This window comes from Peromyscus californicus, unplaced genomic scaffold (genome assembly GCF_007827085.1).
Source record: "Peromyscus californicus insignis strain IS unplaced genomic scaffold, ASM782708v3 Scaffold_12__1_contigs__length_115047231, whole genome shotgun sequence".
Classification (NCBI taxonomy): domain Eukaryota; kingdom Metazoa; phylum Chordata; class Mammalia; order Rodentia; family Cricetidae; genus Peromyscus; species Peromyscus californicus.
The window spans coordinates 94,685,440-94,712,533 of NW_026294413.1; the positions used below are offsets into that span (position 1 = coordinate 94,685,440).

Below are 27,094 nucleotides of genomic sequence, written 5' to 3' on the forward strand. Positions count from 1 at the left end.
AACACTACTGAGAATTTGTGCCAGCAAAAGTTATACACATGGCAACCAAAGAAAATACTACACGCTTCCAATGGGCTGCCATCAGTAACAGAATTGGTTTATTCTGTTTCAAAAGTGCCACTGGAGGGTGAACTTGGAGGAGACCTGAATTCAATACTAGTGCACTGGACCACAAGACAAGGCCATTTATCTATGGCTGTACCAAAATGAAATACAGTATAGATTCTCCACTGACAGATTGAGAATCTACAGTAGATGTGTTCATTGGGCTGCTCAGTTTGGGCATATGTCACTGTGGCCTATCTCAGCAAAAATACCAAATATAAATATGATGGGTCAGACTGAAGTAGCCCCCTTGACATAGGGAGCTTACGGAATATACATTACACATTCAACTAGACTGTTTTTAATGTTTTAGTCATTGGTGACAAGTACTACAGAGACACTGAACTGCACTGAGTAGTACGACCAAACATCACAGTCAGGAGTCTCCTGGAAGCTAGAGCTAATAACAATGCTCAGAATATCAAGAGTGGATCAGCATTTGATTTGGCAAAGAAGGAAAAGCACATGGGTGATTGATCATTCACAAAAGGCAAGGCAAGTAAAAGAATAAACTATCTTTCCTTAGAAAGCTCAAAGTTACTAAGGAATTTTGTCAGAAAATAATGCTAGAAATTCCTTTCCTAGTTATTTGGCTGGTTGGGCTTACAGCAGGCCTAAATATTGATTCCTGTCTCATTAAAGAGCTATTGTATGGTGGGTTTGGGTTACAACTTTTTTCAGTCCTTTTTTTATCTTTCAGTGCATTGTCTCTTGGAATATATTTGGCACCCAATTTCTAAATGTAACGTTGTTCTGTTTAGGAAATGATACTAACTTTTATTCATCTTCTATTCCTTGCCAATAGTGGTATACTATTCTACAATTCTGGAAAATTTTGAAAATCAGATCCAGGGATTTTTTTGTTTTGTTTTGTTTTGTTTTTTGAGACAGGGTTTCTCTGTGTAGTTTTGGTGCCTGTCCTGAATCTCGCTCTGTAGACCAGGCTGGCCTCGAACTCACAGAGATCCACTTGGCTCTGCCTCCCAAGTGCTGGGATTAAAGGCGTGCACCACTGCCGCCCAGCATAGATCCAGGGATTTTTAAAGCTAAAGAAGAAAAAAAGAAAAAGACAATAGCTGAATTACAGAGACAAAACGTCTGAATTCCAGCATATTCTGCAGTACCTGTCTGATTCAGAAACCAATGAATTATAAACACTGTGGTGCATCCAACTGCTGAAAGTGAAATGTATTCATCACTGCTTGTGAGTGGTAAGTAACTGTGTAGGTATAGGCAGCCACAGATACTTTATTCCTGCTTGGAATGATCTGCTAGATGACTTAGAGTTGTATTTCTCACTGAGGATTTGTCTTACATTTGCTTCCTATTGCTGTGATGAAGACAATGGCCAAAAGCAAGCTATGGAAGAAAGAGTTTATTTAATCTTTCAGCTTACAGTTTTTCATTGAGGGAAGCCAGAGCAGAAACTTGGTGAGGAAACCTGGGGGCAGGAACTGGAGCAAAGACCAGGAGGAATACTGCTTACTGGCTTGCTCTCCACAGCTTGTTCAGCCTGCTTTCTTATACAATCCAGTACCACCTGCTCAGGAATGCCACTACCCACAATGGGCTGGGCCCTTCCACACCAATTCTTAATCAAGAAAATGCCCCACAGGCTTACCTACAGTCCAATCAGATGGGGGCATTTCCTAAACAGAAGTTTACTATTCTCTGATGCCTCTAGTTTGTATTAAGTTGATAAAAATACTAACTAACACATGACTTCACTGTGAAACCAGTTACATCACAGATGAATTTTAGACATATAATATTCAAACTATTCAAACTACCACATGTTCACCTTGGAATATACACACATACATACATACATACATATATATTTGAGACAGGGTCTCACTATGTAGCTCTGGCTGTCCTGGAATTCACAATGTAGACCAGGCTGGCATTGTCTCAGAGATCTGCCTGACTTTACCTCCTGAGTGCTGGGATCAAAGGCATTCACTACTATGACCAGCTGTTTTAGATATTTCCAAACAGCTTTTCATTTCACGTTGGTGGCTGCATTACTCATATGTCAGATACACCAAATATCATGTTCAGGTATTACTACAAATAAAAAAATGATGGGCTAGGGATGTCAGTTAACGGAAGAGTGTTTACCTAGCATGGTGTGGCCCTAAGTTCTTAGGGCAAAAATGAAACAAAATGGTTTCACCAGGCATGGTAGCATGCCTGTAATCCAGCACTCAGGAAGCAGAAGCAGGACAACTGTCTGGGCAACAGAGTTAAGATCTGTCTGAAAAAACAAAAAGGGGAGCTGGGCACTGTGGCGCATGCCTTTAATCCCAGCACTCGGGAAGCAGAGGTAGGTGGATCTCTGAGTTCCAGGCCAGTCTAGTCTACAGAGCGAGTTCTGGGACAGCCAGGGCTACACAGTGAAACTCTGCTTGGAAAAAAACAAAAACAAAAAACAAACAAACAAAAAGATACATTTTAAAAGGCATTCATAAAAATAATATTCCTTAACTGTCCTTTAATAGAAAAACTGTTCAATTCCAGCACACACTTGATGTTACCTATTTGTAAACAACTGTATGGCTGTTAGGAAAAAACCAGGTAGCAGGGCCGTCTCTACTTACCTAGAAAAGGTCTATGAGAAGATCACACAGTGAATGACCTTGACATAAGATGGCCTTGATTAAAAGTGACCACAGCACAGGTCCAGTCAGTCACCTCTTTACTGTTGGGGAAACCTAACTTCTTCAATACTCCAAAAATTCCATTGGGCAAGTAGTCAGGAAGAGCAAGAACACAAAGGTATCCTCAGCTGAGTATAATAGCAAATTCAAAGCCAGCCTGGGCTACATGAGACAGCTATCAACATCTGTGTCTCTTCCTTCAGTAAGAGTTTAATGTACACACCACTACTGAAGTGAAGTGGCAGAAACATTGTCCTTTCATAATAATATCGCTAATAAAGTAAAGGTGTTAATGAGACATATATAAATACAGCCATTAAACAGCAAAGAGAAGCCTGGCGGTGGTGGTGCATGCCTTTAAGCCCAGCACTCTGGAGGCAGAGACAGACGGGGCGGGACAGCCAGTACTACACAGAGAAACCCTGTCAAGAGACAAACAAACGAGACAGCAAAAGGGGCCCCATGATAGGACTTCAACTGTCACGTGATGGATGATTATGAGAAACAACCAGCGGAGGCTTCCTTGAGGAGAAAATGAATGGGGAGGCAGCCGAGAACAGAGAACTAAAGCCCAGGGAAGCCGTAAGGAGGTCATACACGCCTCAGAGGGCCAGTCACACCCAGGGAAGGCAAAGGGCAGAGAGAGAGAGCCCTGGGAGACAAGACCCAGAGGACACAGCTTTACAGGGCGAGCTACCACTATACTTGATGACCTTACCTGTAAGTAAAATTATATCCCCAAGAAACACTGTAAGTGCCCAAAATGCTGCAGTCCTCCACAGAACAACTCTCTTCCTCACTTCTGATTGATCAATTACTACAACTGTTGCTAAGGGCACTTTAGAACCAGAATTTGGTCCAGATTTTACGTTTATTTCCTTCACATGACACGGGGTTAGCACCATGACTAAGCAGTTATACTTCCGACTTTTAGAGTCACAGTTTTTTATTAATGATATTTTTTTAATGGCCTTAAATTCGGACATGATCCTCTGGGGCACTGTTTTCGCTGACTCTCTTGTAGTAGAGTCCATCCTTGGCTTCTTGGATACTTGATGGACTTCCGAAAGAGCTTTAGAATGATGGAAATCTTTAGAGGACCGGCTTCTTTTAGCAGCACTTTGGTGGAAGGTACTTAGTTGGGAACACAGGATTCCTGAGCCACACAACTCAATGCATACCTCATTTGATGGCGGGTTTTCTTCACTACTGAAAAGATCTTGTGAACTTATATTATTTTCAAGACTTTTTCCAGGGTTTCTGTTAACGTGACTGCTTTCTGATTCAGGACTAAAAAGTTCCAGGGAATACGCCTGGCTCTGCTCACTCTCAGATTCGCTTTCAGAATTGTCCATGGGTTTAGCAAGATTATCTTCAGCTAGTCTTCCTTCTGGACTTCCTGTGGGTTCCATCCCCATGTTTATAGTCCCTTTATTTGTACAGTCTTGCCCTTTATTGTTCCCTTGAGCTAGAAAAGCACACTGGCTGGAGGTCATTATACTGAGAAACTCAGTGTCAGTAGACACTTTCTGGTCTGAGGCCTTCCCGACCGCTCCCTCAGACTCTGGCTCAGGCTTTGTTCTCACAGCCTCTGGCCCTATAGTAATCTGTTCAGTACAACAGTCCAAATCCAATTCAGCTGTACATTTATGATCTAACGGAAGCAGATCTGCTTGAAAGTTCTGAACACAGGGATTTGACTGGTTTTTAGACTGATCATCTCTAAGTTTCATATTTTCACACTGAAACCTCTGATATTTTTCTTCTTCAGGTAAATGCTGAACTCTGTCCTTAAATTCACATATTTGCACATTAGTCATATCATTCTGGCCTGCGGGATTAATCTTCTGGGACTTTATACTCTGTGTTTCAGAAGCAGAATAGATGAAACCATTTTCCACCTGCGCAGACCTAGTCACATAAGTTGTTGAAAGGTGACCACTAAGAACATCTGGAGGGCCAGCAGTTTCTGGGATTTGGTAGTCTTTCAGATTTTTAAGCTCCTGGTTTTCAGCCTTCAGATATAAAGAATGTTGTTTGTACAAAAGGTGGATTTGTTCCCAGGCGTTGGCAGTGGACATTAAGGAAGCTGTTCCCTGTGATATCGTCATTTTCAGTGGAGCAACTGGAGCTCCCCAAAACATGTGAACTTGAGATCCTCGGCTCATAATTTCTGATAAAGATAAAAATTTCAAAATTAATTTATTAGTATACTCTCTTATCTGATGAAAAGAAACTATTAATCAAAAACATGCAGTTCAGTTTGATATGCTACTTAATTATAAAATTAATAAATAATAAATTATAAGAAAATCAGCCATTTGGTGGTAGTGCATGCCCTTCATTCCAGCACTTGGGAAGCAGAGGCAGGCAGATCTCTGTGAGTTCAAGGCCAGCCTGGTCTACAAAGTTGTCCTCTGACCTCTACACACACACCATGGCACACCGAGACCTACATACCACACACACACACACACACACACACACACACACACACACACACACACACATAATAATAATAACAATAAAATTAAAATTTAATTTTAAAATACTCAGAGAAACAAAGGTAACATCAAATAAGTACATTTTTAGAATGTTCATTTCTTGTGCTATAAAATCCTGCCCCATTTAAATAACAATTCAGTTTTAAAGGGTAGACATTTATTTAATTGCCTTAACTATTACCCTTAAATATCTGTCTTCTTCACTCCATAGACTCTCTCAGTAGGTTCTGAACTTCCTCTAAACTCAATCTTAAAATCAAAATAGAAGGCTCAAACTGAAAGGCAAAGAACAAGTTGGGATGTTTTTGGTTTTTTGTTTGTTTTACGAGATAGGGTTTCTCTGTGTAGCCTTGGCTGTCCTGGAACTCAATCTATAGACCAGGCAGGCCTTGACTTACAGAGATCAACCTGCTTCTGGCTCCTGAGTGCTAGAATCAAAGGCATGTGCCACCATGCTGGGCAGGGTCTTATGTAGTCCAGGCTGGTCCTGAACTTGTTACATATCCAACAATGTCCTTGAATTCCTAACCTTCCCTTCTACCTACCAAATGCTGGGTTTATAAGTGTTCATCACCTGCCGAGCTTCATCTTTTCTGTAATACAAACTAATTCAAATTGATGGTAATAACTATGTAATACATAAAAAGAAACTCATCATTTAACCTTTTTTTTCCATAAACTATGGCACCTGGTGTAAGCAAATCTGGGTAAACATCCTATTGGTTGGTAAAGAATCATATCAACTGATCACCTGTTCAAAACTGACTTTAATTAAACAGATCTATTCTAGAATCCACTAAAAAGCATTGATTAGTATAATAGTTTGGAGGCAAAAGGCAGATAAGGTTTTGGGCCTGAGGCATTTTGGGCCAGAATCATCACTTACTCTGACTACAAACTGGGGGGTAGGGGTGATTATTTGAACAGTGGTCTTGTTTTAAATTCATTACCATTAATCCCAAAGTGGGTTCTAGCAATCCTGTTCTTGCCTACACAATCCCATTTAAAATAACTCTTATATCTCTTCACTCTAAATCTCCACCATCTCTTCCCCTGCCCTTACGTACAGCAGGTAACCATATTACTGATTTCTTTCACATTTACCAATATAACTCCATGGGATCTACATTCTTTCCTAGGTTCCTGTTACTATGGCTGAGCTCTTACAATGTGTGTGTGTGTGTGTGTGTGTGTGTGTGTGTGTGTGTGTGTGTGTTGTCTACAGAAGCACATGAAGAGGCCAGAAAAAGACACAGAGTATACTCTACTGTCCCCCCTCTTATTTTTTTGAGATAGAGTTTCTCACTGAATCTGAAGTTCACTGTTTAGGCTAAACTCGCTAGCCAGTAAGCTCCCAGGATCCACCTGTCTGCTCCACCAACACTAGGGTTACGGGCAGGCCATGCACAGCTTTTACATGAGTGGCTGTATGCTAAGAAGTGTTGAGCAACATGGTGAGACACATGACAATTAATTGTATTAACCTACTTTGTGCATGTTCAGAATATCAAAGAACTCAGGATACAAATTAGTGGAGAACACTGGCCTAGCACGAACAACTCTTTTGTCTCCAGTGCCGGGGAGGGGGTGGACTGGAGCAGGAAGGAATAGGAAAATCTTGAGTCTGACTAACTATGGACTGACTGATCTTTAGACAGGGTCTTACCCTGTAGCCCAAGTTGTCTTGTCACTCACTGTCTAGGCTGGTTGCAGGCCCATGGCGATCCTCCCACTTCAGCCTCCACCATGTCTGGCTCGTGCCTGTAATCCCAGCACTCACGTAAATCCTCCACTTTGAGGAATAACTGGAAAAACAGCAGAGGATATACAAGAGTGATGATGGGAGACTTTCTAAGCATATACTAAAAATAAACAGCCATAAAGAAAACAATAGAATGGAAATATGGAATACCTAGAGAGCTACTGCTGTATTGCAACAAAAATATATAAACAAGAGATCCATGTTAATATAAATGCATCTTCTAAACATACAAGCCAGGCAATGGTGGTGCATGCCTTTAATACCAGCACTTAGAAGGCAGAGACAGGCAGAGTTTGAGGTCAGCCTAGTCTACAGAGTGAGTTCTATATATAACGTAGCCAGGCATGGTAGCACAAACCAAACCTTTAATCCCAGCACCAGGGAGGCAGAGCCAGGTGCATCTCTACGAGTTCAAAGTCAACCTGGTCTACAAAGCAAGCTCCATGACAGCCAGGACTGTTATACAGAGGAAATCCTGTCTCAAAAAAACTTTTTAAAACAGACTGCAAACGGACTAGTGTATAGTACAGCATAGTAGAGTACACTACAGTAGTACACATCTGTAATCCTAGTACTCTGGAGACAAAAGCAGCAGGGCCTCATCTGTTCGAGGCCAGCCTGGGGCTACAGAGCTGGACTCTCTCAGAAAGACCATGAGGGACCAAGGCTACAAATGACTGTTTTAAATACTTCCATGTTTAATTTTTATGATATATGACTAATATGTATTACTTTCATAATGCCAGCTCTTTTTCATTTGGCCATTCAGGCATTTCTTTCACAGTCTTCAGAGAGAATATAATGTTCTAAGAATATAGAACAATATTGCTAATATTTAATATGAAAGTTGAGAACAATGACAGCCGCTGTTGAAGTTTATCAGCTAAGGGCCTGGAGAGATGGCTCAGTGGTTAAGAGTGCATATTGCTCTTTCAGGGGACCCAAGTTTGGGTCCCAGTACCCACATCAGGTGGCTCACCACAGACTAACTCTACTTCCACGGGATCCTCCTGGGCATCCCAGGCCTTCTGGTACATGCATACACACACACACACACACACACACACACACACACACACACACACACACACAAAATGAATCATATATAATATATATATATATATTATATATATAATTTTCAAATACCTTATAGCTTATAATAGTGAAGTACTGGGGAGACAAAGTGATAGCAGTTTTAGGTGTCACATTATACTCCTTGGAAATCAATGAACTAAGCATTCCTGTATTGAACACATAGCCCACCTTCATTTAACCTTCATAAAAATAACCTACATATGCAGTAACTGGTGTATGAGAGTTTTCTAATTTATATGCCATCAATTAGATTCACCACAAGGAGGCCCCAAATAGCATTTCAAAAACCTTCAAAATGCTATCAAGAGGAAGAGGGAATACTCACACAGCAAATCAAGACATAAAAGTAACCATTGATTATAAACTCTCCTCTCATGAACCTTCGGGCATTCTTCTCCATTGTTTCTTCCCTTTAGCCTTGAGTCTTTTCAAGCAAAGAAGTCCTATGTTGCATCTTTGTCCAAATTTTTCCTTCAGCACACTTAAATCTGTCTCCTATTACAATTTTGCTACACTACTCTCAATGTGGAGAACCCTCCAACAGACAGATGAAAGGTCAGTTTTCAATCTTCACCTTATTGAAATTTGAAACTGCTTACCAATCCTTTCCTCAAACATTCTTTACCAATCCTTTCCTCAAACATTCTACTTTCTTAATTCTGTGAGGCCACCAAATTAGAACTGCTTGGAGTTTTTAAACACAGATATGTATTAATTTATTTAATAATCAAAATTACTTGCCAGGCATTATGCTAAGCACTGGAAAACCAACAATAAGGGAGTTTAAGGGGGGTTATTATAATGGGAAAGATAGAGTGATGATCATCAAAGAAAGATAATAAATCATACAGAATTAAAAGCAGGATGTCAACAGAAAAAGCCCAATGAGTATGGAGCTGCCTGTTAACTGCATTTTTCATAGGCTCTTAGGAATATGATTAATTACAAGTTTAATAATGTTCAAAAACAAAGTGAAGTACAGCCTGGACTCATCTCCACTCCCCAAACCAACACAGGGCCCAGAAAGTTGTGCTAGTTGGCTTACCCAAGGGCCAGGCTGGCTGTAGGCTGTCTCCAAGATGTACAGAAAGATTGTAAAACCTTCCCATGTTCTGTGTCCTCACTTAGCATTTTCTCAGTATCTTGAAATCTGACTCTCACTTCCTATCTCTGTTAAGACAATAACAAAGTCCGAATTGCCAAATGAGAACTCACAGTACTGATCTGTGAGACACTCTGTTCCTTAGTTTCAGAACACGGCTCTTTCCCAACCAGTTCTTCCACTCATCTGATCATTCTTTCCCTTTCTGTTCTTTCCTGGGCTGTCTTGTTATTTCACAGGACTGTACAGAACTGCATCCAAGCCTGTTCATTCCATTGCTACACATCCAAGTATGCTTTAGGAGTCTGTACTGAGCTAAGCCTTCCTCAGCTTCAGAACTACTCATATTTGTAGCATTACTACATTTGACAGGATCACAGAAGACTCAAAATCCAAAGCCCGCCTTCTTCCCTTCAGTGCAGAAAAGGCGGTGGTGCACACAGGGGTAACACAAACAATTTTGATACTTCAGAAAAACCTTCCAGATCCAGAAACGTCTGGAATGAATCAAAATGATGTAAAACACATGGCTATTCATATATGATAGTTATTTCACTATGCCTTCATTTATTTGTCTCAACAAATACCCTAAGTGTGGGACTTTCACTCTTTTAAGAATTAGCTAGAAAATGGACTTGATTATTTAAAACTGAGTAACTATAACACAGCCAGTGAGATGGCTCCGGAGATAAAAAGTACTTACTGAGCAAGCCTGATGAAGGCCTGAATTCAACCTCTGGACCTCACAATGGAAAGAAAGAACCAACTTCCAAAAACTGTCCTTTGAACTCCACATGCCATGGCATGCATGTGTCTGCATGCGTACACACACACACACACACACACACACACACACACACACACACACACACACCCCAAATAATACAATTTTCTAAATTATACCAAGGATGATGCTACTAAATAATGTAAGGTATAGAAATGATGAGTATGTGAGTAGGGGTGGACAGTGGTGAGGACTGGTATTTATCATAGCAAGTTTACACACAAATAGTCATGGGTAAATGATGAGTTTCAGTGATTCTAGGCTACATTTCGTACTCAGAGGGTTAAAGCTCATTAAGTTACCAGGTGAAACCAGCAAGTACATATCCATTACCACAGTTAATAATTACACAGTTTCTCAATCTGCAAAAGGCCACCAGTCAGAAAGACTAATACACCACAGTCTTTATCTTTAGCGTGGTCAGTCTGGTGAATGTGTCCAAGATTTATAAAACAGGATGAACTGTATCAGCAGATTCTGTCTTTGTCAATACCACAACTAAAAAAAAGGCTTCTTACAAACTCCATGTGATTAAAAGAAACTACTTTCTCTCCCACATAAATAACCAGAAAATCTCACAATTACAATGTGTCATAGCCATTATGAAGGCTTTTCATGTCTACTCCCCCAAATACTAAGCAATTTTAAGATTACACAATAATATCACTGGACAACAAAGTAGAGAGGGGTCATAACTGAAGAAACACCAGTTTTGGAATAAGGCAGGTATGACTTCAAACCCCTCCTACTCTGAAACTAGCAAGTGCTAAAGCAGGTGACAGCCACACAGGGTCATTCTACTGTCCTATTTCTGCATAGTCTTGTCATTCATAATAACGTTAAGCTTCTTTATCTGTCAGGTGAGAATTGTTTCTTTGTTAATTGAGAATAACATCATACCCACTTCACGGCATTGTGAGATGGCACACAATAATTAATATTAGCCTTCATGGTCTTAAATCTAGGAAACTACATTCATACTTACTTGGTAACATACCAACAAGTTGTATTTCCTTCAAGTTTTTTGTTCTTACACATATTTTTACGCAGTGGCAATGATAAAATTGAAATTTATTTTTAATGCTTTGATACATATATGGCAACCTCTTATGCCAATTTACAATCTCCTGTGGGATATGAGAGTTTGTTGCTAAAACTGTAACTCATGTATCCCAGGCTGGCCCCAAACTTGGCTATGTAGCCAAGGATGACTGAGCTTCTGGCCCTTACTCCTCCACCTACAGAGTGCTAGGATTACAGGCAAATGCCATGCCTAGTTTATGTAGTACTAGACATTGAGTCCAGGGCTTTATGCACACTAGGCAACTACTCTATTAGCTGAGCTACATCGCCAGCCCCAGGACATAGAGTCTTAGCGGCATATGTCCAGGAGTGGTACATGTATCTGGGTCATATGGAAGTTCTAATTTTAGCTTGCTGAGACACCTTGACACTTGTTTCTATGGTGTCTACATGGATTTACACTCCCACTGACAATGTATAAGAGTTCTTCTTTAGCATATCCTCACCAGCATTTGTTTTCTTGATGATAGCCACTGACTGGAGTGAAATGGAGTCCCAAAATAGTTTTCTATTTCCATAATGGCTAAAGACGTTGAACACTTCCTCAAGTATCAGTGGCCATTTGTATTTATTCTTTTGAGAACTGTCTGTTCAATCCGCCTGCCTCTGCCTCCCTAGTGCTGGGATTAAAGGCGTGCACCACCACCACCTGGCTCATTCATTAATTCTTAAAGCTACCCGCCCCCCATGCTGTTGCTGGAGTTCCAGTCAGTATTCCCGCCTGTACCTGTGTCTGGAAGTGTTTTCCCAATGTTTCAACAGTTTCAGCATTTCAGGTTTCAAGTCTGAATTGATGCTTGAGTGGGGTGAAGAGATACGGATCTTTTTTAAACATATATTTATTTATTTATCACATGTGTTGAGTTGTACACATGACATGGCACATGTGTGGAGGTCAGAGGACAACTTTTGAGAGTTGATTCTCTCCTTCCACCATGTGAGCTCCAGGGATCAAACTTAGGGCTTAAAGCTTGGCAAAAAGTGTGTTACCCACTAAGACATCTCACTAGGTTGTGTATCTAATTTCACTCTTCAGTGGGTGGATATTTAGTTTTTTCCAGCACCATTTAGTGAATATGCTGTCTTTTTTTTCCAGTGTTTTCTTTTTGACACCTTTATCAGAAATTAGGTGCCCACAGCTAGGTGGGTTTTTTCTGGACCCTCCATTATGTTCCACTAGTCTACATGTCTATGTTTGTGCCTAGGCCATGCTGTCTTCGTCATTGGGGCTCTGTGGTATAGGTCAGGTCACATCAGATCAGTAATGTAATATTTCCAGCTACGTTCTTTCTGTTAGTGTGGAAGGCCAGCTCCCAGCTATGCAAAATCCAAGTAAGTTTACTCCATCATACACTGGTTCTTTGCAGACTCATCAGCTTGGCCTTTTTCAATTTTAATTGCCAAACAGTCAAATTCTCTTTCCTACTTTATTAATTCTTATCTATATCTTAAGATTTTCTAATTTTTAGGCATAAGGCTACATTAGTTCAATTAGTATTTCATTATTATTTAAATATCTTAACAGGAAAAATGAACAAAATTAAAAGGAAAAACCCTTTATTGCTTAAATTATTCCTATTTGTCATGTTTCTAAGAAAAATTCACAAAATGTGTGTATCAATATACACATTCTTAAAAAACAGAATATATGTTCATGTACGCATATAGTTCTTCACTAACATGACTGTGTAACTTATCCTCAAACATCTTGAAAGAGAAAAGAGAATAAGGACACTGGCACAGCATGCTTACAAGGATCGCTGTGGGCAAATCCAATTTTATGACTTTCCTCAGTAGGGCAGAGCAAGGTGGAATGAGCTAGGTGAAGGTTCACTTCCTATCTGAATGCTCCGACTATTGAGAAAAAGCAAACGCTCTGCAGAGGAGAGGGAGAAATCCCAATGTACCACAAACAAGACAAGAAGCTCACCTGCACTACACCAACCTTGGGGCAGGGAGCGGGGTCAAGACTGTGATTACAATGATCTCACTTGAATACCAAAGATGGCTGCAGTCGGCCTGCTCAAATTCACCAGCACAGGACCAGCTCACCAACCCAGGGACAGAAAGAAAGGGTAACGGGCCCTACAGTTGGGAAACCTGCACTGCTCATCATCTCCCCAACCATTCTTTTGCCCTGTGGAGCAAATGATCCAGCCAAATGCTGGAAAGAAAGTGACATAAGGTAGAATAAGGTGCAGCATCCAAACTGGAGAAGCAGACCCCAAGAGGCAGAGATTAGAACAGAAGTGGGGTAAGGGTATCTGAACCTTGGGTGTGAAAAAGAAAAGTAATCACCTTTAAAAAATCAGAGAGGAGGTGAGAGACTCTCCGTAGGTGAAGTGCTTACTATGAAAGCAGGAGAACTGAAGTTTGGGTCCTTGGCACCCACATAAATGCTGGACAAGTACGATAGCTAGCCTGCCTGGTATCCTAATGCTCCAGGGGTCCACTATCCCTTGGAGTTTAAGCCTAGCCTAGGCAACAAAATTTTTAAAGAGCATTCTATCTTCTTCCTAGTTCTCATTCTTGGGTCACTCACCTGAGGGAAGCCAAAGCTGTCTTTCAGGCAGGCCTACCAACAGATTTAAGTGGTAAAGAACTGAGTTCTGCTAACAGCTTGCATGTGCCACAGCTGCTGGCCAACAGTTATGGGACATGGGGCCCTCTAGAGAAACTCTCCAACACCAGTCCAGCCTTCAGAGGACTCTTGACAGTAACCTTGACAGTAACCTTAGCTAGCAAAGTGCCTCCTGAGTTCTTCACATAATAACTACCAAGTCATAAACAAGTAAGTCTTGGGGAACTTGTTATATGTAGCAAGATAAAATTAGAGATTTTACAGCTTTTGTGTTTACATTTTATTGCAGTAGTTTCTGTACGTGGAGTAGGTAGACGTGCAAGCTCACAGCTCAACATACCCATATCCACATGACATTTTACTTCTCCCATTGGACTAGACAATGTTGTGATCTATATCTATTCTTTGGCTGAGACCACACAGTCCTATTTACTATGGCATAAAGAAAATACTGGTTTCAGGAAAGAAAGGTTCTCCAAATGCTGTCCTTTTAGGTGATTTTAGTTCTTGCTAGTCATTTGCATTTCAAAGAATTTACAGAATTAGTTTGTCTATTTCTTCAAACAAAGTCTACTGAAATGTTAATGAAAATCTCACAGCTTCTACAGAATACAAAAAAGGACTCCATTTTAACAATGACTTTTCTAATCCATCACTAGGCTACCTTTTATAGGTCATTTAAAATTTTTACTTGCAAATGTTTATATTTTCCAGTGTTGAATGCATATTTTTAGTTACTTATAGGCATTTGGTATTTCAATTACACTATAAATTGAATTAATTTACAAATTGTCGACTGCTACTATAGAGAACTATATATATATGTTTTTATATAGATTGCTAAATTCACTTACAAAATTGACTTTTATAGGTCCTATGAGATTTTTAATGTGTATAATCATGCCATTTACAAATTACAAATTGAAGAATTACAGTAGTTTTTAATGTTGAACTCTCTATTTGTTTTGTTTGTTTGTCTGTGGTGTTTTGTTTTGTTTTGTTTTGTTTTGTTTTGTTTCGTTTTTCAAGACAGAGTGTCTCTGTGTAGTTTTTGCACCTTTCCTGGAACTCACTTGGTAGCCCAGGCTGGCCTCGAACTCACAGAGATCCACCTGGCTCTGCCTCCCGAGTGCTGGGATTAAAAGCGTGCGCTACCACCGCCCGGCTATCTGTGTTTTTTAAATGTAGTCCTGGCTGGTCTACAACTTGACATGTAGATCAGGCTGTCCTTAAACTCACAGAGATTTGCATGCATTTGCCTCCCAAGTGCTGAGATTATAGGCATGTACCACTGCACCTGGATTCTCTTGACCTCTTATACTGTCTAGGATGTGGAGATGCTTCTTGATTTACAATAGGGCTGTATCTTGATGAACTGTCTAAATTAAAGACATAGTTGTGGGAGCCCATAGAGGTTTCCTAGTGAGATCTGAGCTTGCTTTACCCAGCAGGGCTGCATAAGGGGATGGACTGACCACGTGCCTGGTTACCAGGTGTTTGGAAGGGTCTGCACTTGGATGTGCAGTATGCTTTTATCAAGCAAGGGGAGGGCTTTTGCCCCGCCCCTTGGCATTCCTGTAAAAAGTCTTTCTGAAGAGACAGACAGAAGAGGCCGGTGGATTTTGATCCAGGTCCTCCGGAAGCTATCCTGTGTTTCTGTTTGTCTCATCTCTGCTATCTTTCTATCTACTAATTCCTTATGCCTCTCTCTTCTTCATAGGAACCCTGTAAAAGGTGGGGGCGCCCGCCCATAGTAAGTCAAAAATATGTTTAAAATGCAGATATGATGGCTCACATCTATAATCTCAGTACTTAAAAGGCTGAGGGGGGAGGACTTCCACAAGTTCAAAAGCAGTCCGTGCTCCACAATAAGTTTGATGCCAGCCTAGAATACAGTATGAGACCCTGTTTCACTATCAATAAAAACTAGGGCCAGTAAGATGGCTCAACAAGCAAAGGCATTAGTCACCAAGTTTAGTGACCTAAGTTCAATCCCCAGGCACGTGACACATGGCGAAAGGGGAGAAGTGACATCTGAAAGCTGTTCTCTGAGCTCATATATAAATAAATAAAATAATAAACCACCCAAGATTGGAACAAATCTTGTCTCATCGCCCAGCCAACACCTATTTCAGACTTCTGGTCCCCAGAACTGTAAGATATTACATCTCCTGTCGAAGTCACCCTAGTTCATAGTTCTTTGTTACTTTACCTTGGGTAAACTCAAACAAATATTATTTCTGCAGGTATTTACGTCAGGGCTTTGGAAGACAGAAGACCAAAGACTTCTTGACATTCAAGCTCAATTGTTTTTAAGAAAGGAAAATAATACAAAAAAGAAAAATTCCTAGATAGAAGAATTCTATGCTTAGAAAGTAGACTTCAGGTTCTGTAATATCTATTAAAACAGTTAACAATCACAGTCAAAAAATATGATTCAACTAATAGGAAAGATGCAACTTAAACCATGGACTTACTTCACTGTTAACCCTAACCCTAAAATTGACTTGGGTTTGTGGGCTTATTTAGAATAAAAACAAAGCTGGGATGTGGCACAAGCACTTAATCCTATCAGGGAGGTCTCTGAGTTCAAGGCCAGCCTGGTCTATATGTCAAGTTTGAGGACAGTTAAGGCTACATAGAGAGACTCTGTCCCAGACAGACAGACAGATAAAAAAGTTGAGCATGATAGCACACATACCAATAGTCATGGCTGCTTGAGAGCCTGATGCAGGATCCCAGGAGTCCACAGCCAACCTGAGTAACATAGTGAGACCTCCCCTCTCAAAATAATAAAAGTTCCCAGAATAAAAATAAAAGCTAAATTCATCAATTCACTTTACTGGAAATACAAGGAATAAAAGAAAATGTTACAGCACATGGAAGTAAACTCAGGAAGATTGATCTACAAGGCAAGTGGCTTAGTTCCTTTAATAAAGAAGTGGGAAGGGGCCAAAGTGATAACTTAGAGCAGCAGTTCCCAACCTGTGGGTTCTAACCCCTTTGGCAAACCTCTGTCTCCAAAAATAATTTATATTATGATTCATAACAGTAGCAAAATTACAGTTATGAAGTAATAACAAAAATAGTTTTATGGTTGGAGGGGTCACCACAAGATGAGTAATTGTATTGAAGGGTCACAGCATTAGGAAGGTTGAGAACCACTGCCTTAGAGGGTAAAGGTGGTTGCCATGGAGTCTGACAACCTGAGTTTAATCCTTGGGACCCACATGATGAGACCAGAGAATAGACTCCTTCCTACATGTTATCTTCTGACTTACACACACACACACACACACACACACACACACACACACACACACACACACACAAATACACAAGTAAAAATATAAGTAAATAAATTCAAATTTTTTTAGGTTAGCATGTAACAAAAATATGAGAAGACTGTTTTAAATAAAAGATATCTAAGAGATGAACCAAATGTCATGTTTGGATTGTATTTGAATCAGTAAAAAAGGCAGTTTTGAGAACAGGAAGGAAACCACATGGACTCAGATAAGAAATAAATTACCATTACACATAAAATGTATTCAGCATACTAAGTTTACTGAACAACCTAGCTTAGCAACACCATGCACTGTGGGCACAGCTGTTTACTCTCATAATCACATGGCCGAATGGGAGCTGCTACTGCCCAGCATCACCGAAGAGCACTCTAGCACATACTGCTAGCTCAGGGAAAGATCGAATTCAAGTGCAATTTCTATTGAATGTTTATCATCTTCACATCATCATAAAGGTAAAACTCCTAGATTGAATCACCATAAATTAGAGACCACTGGCATGTGATACATTGTGTGTGTGTGTCACACACACACACATATATATATAATCCACAAACTTAAAACATGCTAAAACTACTTCTGCTTTATATAATCAATTATTCTTAGTAATAAAAAATGAACAATCCACCTAGCTTCCACTTTTTTTTTTAATTTTTTTTTGGGGGGGGTGGATTTTTGAGACAGGGTTTCTCTGTATAGCCCTGGCTGTCCTGGAACTCGCTCTGTAGACCAGGCTGGCTTTAAATTCAGAGATCTGCTTGCCTCGGCCTCTCGAGTGCTGGAACCAAAGACGTTCGCCATCGTCACCACCACTGGCTACCTCGCTTCCATTTCTTAACCTATTCAATTACATTCAACTCCTCTATTCTCTTGCTTCACTTTGAAAACCAAACAATATGTTAGTATCTCTAGATTTAAAGAACACCATTTCTCTGACCCTATTCTACAAGGCCCTGGTACCAGCCGGCTGTTCAATTACATTTTACCTTACAAACAAGTTTATATTAATCATGATGTTAGATCATTTCACTCATTAACTTTGTCTCTTAATGTCTCTCATGAGGTTGTACTAGAGACTCAACAGCCAACTTCTGAACTAACTCTGGCCAGTGAAAACTGTCTAGAGCTCTTCAGTCAAACTAATGGACTACCGTACAGTGTACATCTTACAGTAGACAGGGGTAAAAGAAATCATCAGTTTTGCTAATGACTATGAAAAAGCCTGCCAAAGAGTCTATGGTTGTTTGATCTATTCTTTTCCTATAATAGGACAAATTTGCCCCAACTGTTTTCTTTTTTTTTTTTTGGTTTTTCGAGACAGGGTTTCTCTGTGTAGCTTTGCGCCTTTCCTGGAACTCACTTGGTAGCCCAGGCTGGCCTCAAACTCACAGAGATCCACCTGGCTCTGCCTCCCTTTCTTTTGTTTTTTAAGACAGGTTCTTACTATATAGTTCTGGCTGTCCTAGAACTCACAACCATAAAACACAGATTTTTTTTTTAATAGATCAAATCTGCTGGCAATTTCTTCATCGTTGTTAGTTTGAAAGAAAATTAAGACTTTTTACTGATTACAGGATTATAGTTTTTAGTTTTCTTTCAGTAGTTTGAAGAGACTATGGTGCAAAAATAGAGGTGCCTGGCTACATGTGGTTCACTGAGGGGTCTACACGTCCTCCGTTTTGTTACGGGAATTTGTTTACTTATTTATTTATATGTGAGACAGAGTCTAACCCAAGATTACCTCCAACTCCTTATCCAACTGAGGATGATGAACTTCAGAACCTCCTGCCTTCATTCAAGAGGGTGAGCCCTGTAACTGTAGGCTTTTAACACCATATTTGGTTATGAGGTACTAGAGATCAAAGCCAGGCAAGCACTCTACCAACTTATCTACATCCCCTGTGATGGGCTCTAGTAATTTCCAGGGAAAGAATGGCATTGCTCCAGCTCACACCTCTCATCTCGGAGGCTGAAGCAGAAGTGTCACCCTATACTACAGAGTGAACTCCAAAGCCCCAGGCCAGCCTGGGCTATCAAGTGGACAATATAACTCTGTCCATCTGAAAAGGCAACAGGATGCTTTCCTCAGTGTGTACATGGCTCGCTGTCTCAGTGCATGATGGTCTAAGTCCATCTAATAAGTCTAAGCAGATTGTAGGGGCCTCCACCCCATACCTTATTTACTTCTTACTTACTTCTACAGCTCTCAATCTTCATCTGAGATTGTGCTGTTTACCTGCTGTTGGCATTCTGGCCTGCCCCTTGGCGACCCACCCTGCATCCTGACGTAAACCCTCCTTTAAGGAAAAACCCCTCCCTTCTCTCTCTCTCCCCCTTCCTCCCTTTCTCACCATGAGGTGTGCACACCTGCTTTTCCTCTCCCTCTCTTTCTTCCTCTCTCTCCTTTTCCCTTTCTTTCTTTCCCTGTCTTGCTATTATAATAAACTCTCTCCACGTGGATGCCGTGCCTGGGGTGTGAGTGACTCTCCATCCTGCCACACCACTGCCCACCGCATGTGCATGGCGTGTCTCCCTCACCCATGGGGCACCTTGGCCCAGCCCGTCAAGGTCTCTCCAGTCTGTGCCATTACACCTGGGTCCTCCACTACAGGTTAGGGTCCATGGGTCAGGAATTTTTTTTCTCATCAGTCACTATATCCTAAGATCTGGAAAACTGGTTTTGCACAAATATGATTATTTACAGTTACAGATTATTTTAGTTTGTTTTGGAGGCAATTAAATAAAAGAAGAAATATTTTCATGGGAGACCAGAAGTTTAGAAAACAAAAAACCAAACAGAACTTGTGTAATACTTGTCACTTTCTTTGTGCACATGACACATTTCATCACATTTGCTTTTCCAGACAAGTCATTTATTGCTTCCTCATATCTTGCTATCAAACCCTCATTCTGAGCAGAAACCGTATATACTCTTCACGAGGACAGAATTAGTAATTGCTCTCAGTGAAAACGAAGGAGGATATTACTCATTGCTTGCTAATTATCTGCTATGGAATGATCTTTTTGTATACTCTGAAGATGTGTCTTTGCCAAGGAGCCTTCTGATTGGTTTAATAAAAGAGCTGACTGGCTGGTAGCAAGGCAGGAGGTATAGGCAGGAAGGCAAGACACAGAGGATGCTGGGAAGGAGGGCAGAGTCTCAGGAGTCGAGAGAGGACTTAGAGAGAAGCAAGATGAAAGTCCTGTGTTGAAAGAAGGTACCACCATGTGGCGGGGGTAGAAAAGAAATATGGGTTATGGCCAGGCGGTGGTGGCGCACGCCTTTAATCCCAGCACTCTGGAGGCACAGCCAGGCAGATCTCTGTGAGTTCGAGGCCAGCCTGGTCTACAGAGTGAGATCCAGGACAGGCACCAAAACAACACAGAGAAACCCTGTCTCGAAAAACCAAAAAAGAAAGAAAGAAAGGAAGGAAGGAAGGAAGGAAGGAAGGAAGGAAGGAAGGAAGGAAGGAAGGAAGGAAGGAAGGAAGAAAGAAAGAAAGAAAGAAAGAAAGAAAGAAAGAACAGAAGGAAGGAAGGAAGGAAGGAAGAAAGAAAGAAAGAAAGAAAGAAAGAAAGAAAGAAAGAGAAAGAAAGAAAGGAAGATGGGTTAACTTAAATGTAAGAGTTAGCTATCAACTGAGCATTTATAATTAATAGTAAGTCTCTGAATGGTTATTTGGGAGCAGCTTCTGAGACACAGAGAAACTCCACCTATAATTATCACTTACCATTTTTTTTTTAAATGATCCTAGTAGCTTCTGGAAACAAAACAAAACACTGTTAACAATTAGGTGGCAAAAATTGATATTTTTGACATTTGGCTTTAAAGAGAACTGAAGAAATACAACAGCACTGAGTAAAAAGGAAGAATTCCAATGTTCAGAAAAAGATACAGTAATGCCTTAGGATTTAAAAGCTGATCTTAAAATGCTTCCCTCTAATTAAGAAGCTAAAACAAAAAAGTTAACTATACTTTTAAAAGAACGTAACAAACTAGGCATGGAAACTTATACCTGTAATTCCAGCAAACAGAAGGCCATTCAAGGCCCATTTGAGCTATACTAAGTTTGAGGCCTGTGTTGGCTACACAGTGAGTTCAGGGCTAGTCTGAGCTATATACAGCAAGACCATGTCTTTAAAACAAAATGAAGAAATAGATAATGTAGTGTGGTGGACCAGCCCTCACACTTACTTACCCCAGGAACTCTTGAGGATTGAGAAGGGATAAGAGACTTAGAAATAGAGAATGGAGAGAAAACACAGGATAGCCTCGGGTGGGCCTGGATCCTTACCCACCGGCCCAGAACTTTATTCCAAAGGTCTATTTATAACAATGCCAAGGGGTGGAGCAAAAGACCTCCCCCTTGCTAGTTACAATCACCTGGTACCCAGGCCCATGGTCCAATCAACCTCTTATGCAGTCCTGCTGGTTACAGCCACTAGGAACCCTAGTAGGCTCCAACAATGTAGACAATTGATATAAAGTTTCTTGGGTTGAATAAACTAAGTGATAAGAGATTAAGAATTACTTTTTAACAATCCCTGCCAAGCCACTTGATTTATTAAACTACACAGCTATGAAAAAAATATGAAGATAAAAAGGGTGGAATGTAGTACCTAAGGCTTTCCCAAAGTCATAAAGACATAAAACCAGACTTGGGAACTAAGCCTGACCTCTGGAAAACATATCTAACAAAACTGTTCTTCGAGACAGGAAACAACAAAACTAAGAGCTTGAAAGGGAAAGGAGAGAAATAAATACACTATTTTCATGATGTCAAAATTTGTCAAGGAAATGATACCAACAGCAGAAATCTTGAGTTTCATTCCCTTGACCTCTCCAGTCTGTAAAGTGTGTGATTTTTACAAAGTCTGAACAAGACAATGGGGGTTAGAGAGATGGCTCAGCGGGTAACAGCACTTGCTGATCTTGCAGAGCCCTAGGCCCAGCTCCCAGCACCCACACGGTGGCTCACAACAGAGTAACTCCAGTTCCACCACTCTCTTCTGGCTCCTACGGACACTGAACACACACACACACACACACACACACACACACACACACACACACACACACTACTGCAGGCAAAACACTCATGCACATAAAATAAAAATAAACATTTTAAGTAAAATCTAGGCATCATTTTTAAAAGCTAATATATATATATATATAGCACTTACTACAGTGTTGAATATAAATATTATTAATAAAATCAGTAACATGTTTTTAAACAACTACAATTGTTTTGATATCAAAATGTTCATTTATCACAGTAACACTTATCTAGTATACTCAAAGATTCAAAGCCTCTATTCTTTACATGTGTGTGTCCTTTAAAAAAAAAAGTACCTTGAGCTGGGTATGGCGGCACAGGCCTTTAATCCCAGCACTTGGGAGGCAGAAGGAGGTGGATCTCTGGGAGTTCAGGGCCAGCCTGGTCTACAGAGTGAGTTCCAGTTACACAGAGAAACCCTGTTGGGGGAAACAAAAGTATCACACTCCACAAGGCATGGTGGCACATGCTTATAACATCCGCACTTGAGAGGCAGGAGGATCAGAAATACAAGGTCATCCTTGGCTATATGCCAAGTTTGAGGACAGGCTGGGCTACATGAGACCCTGTCTCTAAAAGCAAAGAAAAAAAAAAAAAAACAACAAAGGAGGAAAGTGACAGTCTAATGTTCCAGATCCAAGATTTAAAAAAAAAATTAATGAAAGTTATTTATAAAGATACCCAACACACTAAAGAATGGTGTGTGTCTAAAGAACACTCACGTTTTATCTTACACTTTTTAGTTGCTGTAATCATTCACTCTCACTAAACAAGTTAGTCATTAAACAGGGAAACTTTGTACCAACTATACATTAACTCAGTAATGCTGAAGTAAGCTCTGTACCATTCCAGCATAGGTAAAGTCTCCAACTTACACAGATTGTGTTCTCCAAGGAGATTTACAGTTCACTACAAAATATGAGAAGTACTTTTTGAAAGGATGGAATAAAGATAAGGCCATGGCAATAAACAAAGACCAATTAGGCCTATAAAGAACCTACTAAAAACCTCTGGAAATGAAAGGAATAAACATAACCATTTAGATAACTTTCAACCATGTATTTTGAGCTCCCCACAGAAGGAAAAAAAGTAAGTGCACAAATTTAAGATTACAAATTGTAGCCAGGTGGTGGCGCACGCCTTTAATCCCAGCACTCAGGAAGCAGAGGCAGGCAGATCTCTGTGAGTTCCAGGACAGCCTGCTCTACAGAGAGAGTTCCAGGATACCCAGGGCTACACAAAGACACCCTATATCAAAAAAACAAAAACTAAACAAAACCAACAAAGAACAAGATTACAGATTGTAATTATTTGTCATTGTATTGTTTTAGACACAATGTGCAGCACAGCACTTGTCTTCTATGAGGAGCTTAAAATGATTGTTTAATGAATAATGACCGAGAATTCAGAGTCCTATGAGAACCGAGCTATTTCTTGGGAAAACACATGACCATTTCTACATGAAAGAACATCTTCCCTAATCTCAGAGACAAGCCCAGAACTGGAACACCAAGAACTGCAGAGTGTATGCAGGCAATCCCTGAGAAATCATGTTTTAGTCAGATCACTTGCTATTTCTAAGTATGCATAAATCATTCTGTTGAGATTTCATCATATAAAACTTAACCTCCAAATTTCCCCTGACTTCTTTTCCTTTATCAATATGTTGAATAAAAACAGTAATGATCTATATTTTATCTAAGTCAGTTCTTTAACTGCATTTATGCACAATTCCAATTAATAAGAAGATTATCAACTGCAAACTAAACCACAGCCAAAATGATGCCCTTCCCCACAAAAGCTGGCAAGCAGCCTCAGCACATAAAGGGGTTTGCTACTAAGTCTCATGGTCTATCTGCATGAAATCCCTAAAACCCACATGGCAGACAGAACCCAGTTCTGAAAGCTGCCCTCAGACACACGCACTGTCTCACACACACACACACACACACACAATTTTTAAACATTAAAAAAAAACTCTCCCCGAACTATTACAACTCAATATTTACACAAAAATCCAGAGTAAAATCTAGTATTTCTCCAGCTCAGATCCAATATTTTGGCTTATCTAAGTAGACAAAGCTATGTGACACAAAGTCATTCACTGACAACACAAATTATTTTAGGCATAAAAATAACTGCAAACCTTGCCGGGCAGTGGTGGTGCACAACTTCAAGCACTCAGGAGGCAGAGGCAGAAGGATCTCTGTGAGTTTAAGGCTAGCCTGGTCTACAAAGTGAGTTCCAGGACAGCCAGAGCTACACAGAGAAATCCAGGGTTGGGGTGGGTGTTGCAAAGATTACAATTTAAAATTACACAATTTAAAACCTATTTGTCATTCACAATGATACTGACCTTCGTATTTAAAAATTTTAAGAAAATGGGTAGAGAGTGTGCCCAGCATGTGCATCACATTTAATCCCCAGTTTAAATACGAGAGAAAGAAAATAAAATCTTAGAAAAACTCACCTAACAAGGAAGTCCCTTAGCCAGGTGTGGTAGCACACACCTATAATCCTAGCAACTGAGAGGCTGAAGCAAAAGGATCATAAATTTGAGGCTAGCCTGGACTAAATACTGAGACCTTTAAATTTCTCTATTTATATTACTCTAAGGCAGTGGTTCTCAGCCTTCCCAATGCCGTGACCCTTTAACACAGTTCCTCAAGTTGTGTGACCCTCAACCCCAAGGTCATTTTGTTGCTACTTCATAACTATAATTTTGCTACTGTTATGAATCATAATGAAAATATCTGATGTGCAGCATATCTGACGTGTGACCCTGTGAAAGGGCCACCTTAACCCCCCCAAGGGGTCCTGACCCACTAGTTGAGAACCACTGCTCTAAGAACCCAACTAAATCTCTCATACACTCTTTTTGGTTTTTTTTTTTTTTTTTTTTTTTGGTTTTTCGAGACAGGGTTTCTCTGTGTAGCTTTGCGCCTTTCCTGGAACTCACTTGGTAGTCCAGGCTGGCCTCGAACTCACAGAGATCCGCCTGGCTCTGCCTCCCGAGTGCTGGGATTAAAGGCGTGCGCCACCACCGCCCGGCCTCTTTTTGTTTTGAAACAGGATCTTATGAAGCCCAGGTTGGCCTGGGTCAACCCTAAGAACCTTCTTTTGTTGTTTTTGTTTTGTTTGCAGGGGGTAGGGTTGTTTTGGTTTGAGATAAGGTCTTGCTGTGCAGTCCTTGCTAGCTGACCTAGTGTCCATCATGGAATCCAGGCTGGCAGTTAATTCATGGTGATACTCTTACCCCAGCCTCCCAAATGCTGAAATTACACATATGTGCTACCATACTCAACTTCCATAAGTATTCTTTATATTGATTACCCTCTGCTTTGAAATTCTATACCTTCATTGAAATCTATTTATTTATGATTTTGTTTTATATAAATTCATAAACTATATAAGCATTTGTTAAAATGAAGATAAGATTATATGACCAAAATTGATAAATGTACTTCCCATCAAAATTCTAGGAGGCTCACCATGAGTTCAAGGCCAGCTGTGGCTACAAAACAAACCCTCATGCTGGGGTTACAGGCATACACAAAGCAGCCATACCCAACTTTGTACATGGGTGTTGGGGATCCAAACTCAGATCCTCGTGCCTGCACAAGTGTTCTGACCCAAAGCGCCATTTCTCTAGCCAAGAGTCTCGCAACACTTTACAGAAGCTTAAATAATTTGCCTGCAGCCGCAACACAAATACTCCACAAAGATCTGTCAGACATAAAATCATGTTTCTAAAACACTTGGAGTGGACCAAAAAGAAATGTATTTTCAGTCTAACTGCTAAACATTTATGTTCTCCCTTGAATATATAGCTTCTAAATGTTTAGGAAATGAAAGGAAAATGAGATTGAAAAGAACATTCCTGAAGAATGAAGTAGGTTATTTGGGAGAAACAAGCAATACATTGTGTCTTCCTATGTGGGTATATGCTACATTGATTACATGACTAAACAGTAATTACTGAAACAAAGTAGGTAAATTTGGTACTACCTTTCTTATATATAAGGAAACTGAAAAACAGAAACCTGTCAAGATCATAGAAATTACAAGGGACAGAGTTAGGATTAGAAATAAGATTTAGTGCCCAGTGGTGGTGGCTCACACCTTTTTTTTTTTTTGGTTTTTCGAGACAGGGTTTCTCTGTGTAATTTTGGTGCCTGTCCTGTATCTTGCTCTGTAGACCAGGTTGGCACCGGCTCACACCTTTAATCTCAGCACTGGGGAGGCAGAGACAGGCGGATCTCTGTGAGTTCGAGGCCAACCTGGTCTACAGAGCGAGTTCCAGGATAGCCAGGGCTACACAGAGAAACCCTGTCTTGAAAAACCAAAAACAAGAAAGAAAAATGAGATTTAGCAATCCTCTTGCCTGGGCCTCTTTGATAGCTAGGAAATAAATAAATATATATATATATATTTGAGACAAGGTCTCTCTTTGTGGCCTAGACTACTGCCTCAACTCCACATGTAGCCCAGGCTGGCCTCAAACTCCAGATGCTCCTGTCCCAGCCTCTCAAATGCGGGGTTGCAGGTGTACACCAAAATGTCCAGTAACCATTCTCTTTCAGCTAAGGGTGTAATACGTTGTGCAGCTTAAGCTTTCCTATAGATTTTTACTATAATCACCTTGTTTTAAATGGCTGTCCATGCTCGGGCTACATTTGAAAAATACTGTACATAAACACACAAACGGCAAACAAGTATCCCATGGTGCCTTACCTTACATGCATGATTTTGAACATACTAACAGCTAAGACCACTTTAGGAAAGATATTTCACATGTTCTGGAGGATGATTTAAGCCTCTCTGAGGCTTCTGAAGACATATCAGGTTTTAGATAGCAACAATAAAATTTCCAAAAGAACAGATGTCAGCACAAAGCTAGTTTAGCATTATTAATAGGTGAGTTAATAAACAGGTCTGTGTTTACCCAGTCAGGTTTAGGTTTTGCTTATTATGTTGGCTGGAAAGCTGGAAGGAAAGTGGTTTAACTCCCATACAGCCTGCAGTTACCATGACAACACCACTTTATGAGAAGTGG

At 40.3% G+C, this 27,094-nt stretch overlaps 1 protein-coding gene across 9 annotated transcripts in view; it reads right to left on the minus strand.

The window, feature by feature from the left end:
- Nucleotides 1-27,094, minus strand: part of Shld2 (shieldin complex subunit 2) — an 89,078-nt gene that overhangs the window by 37,444 nt on the left and 24,540 nt on the right. For 4 of the 9 annotated variants that reach the window (XR_008217190.1, XM_052733958.1, XM_052733955.1 and 1 more), the window contains 2 exons: nt 6,936-7,074; nt 3,484-4,938 (listed from right to left, as the gene is read on the minus strand). Coding sequence is in view for 8 of the 9 variants with exons in the window: in XM_052733958.1 (XP_052589918.1) it covers nt 3,484-4,933 (1,450 nt within the window). In the remaining variant the exon portion in view is untranslated. Of the gene's footprint in view, nt 1-3,483; nt 4,939-6,935; nt 7,075-20,712; nt 20,743-27,094 lie in introns of all 9 variants that reach the window. The other 5 variants (XM_052733957.1, XM_052733954.1, XM_052733952.1 and 2 more) reach the window with 4 other exon arrangements.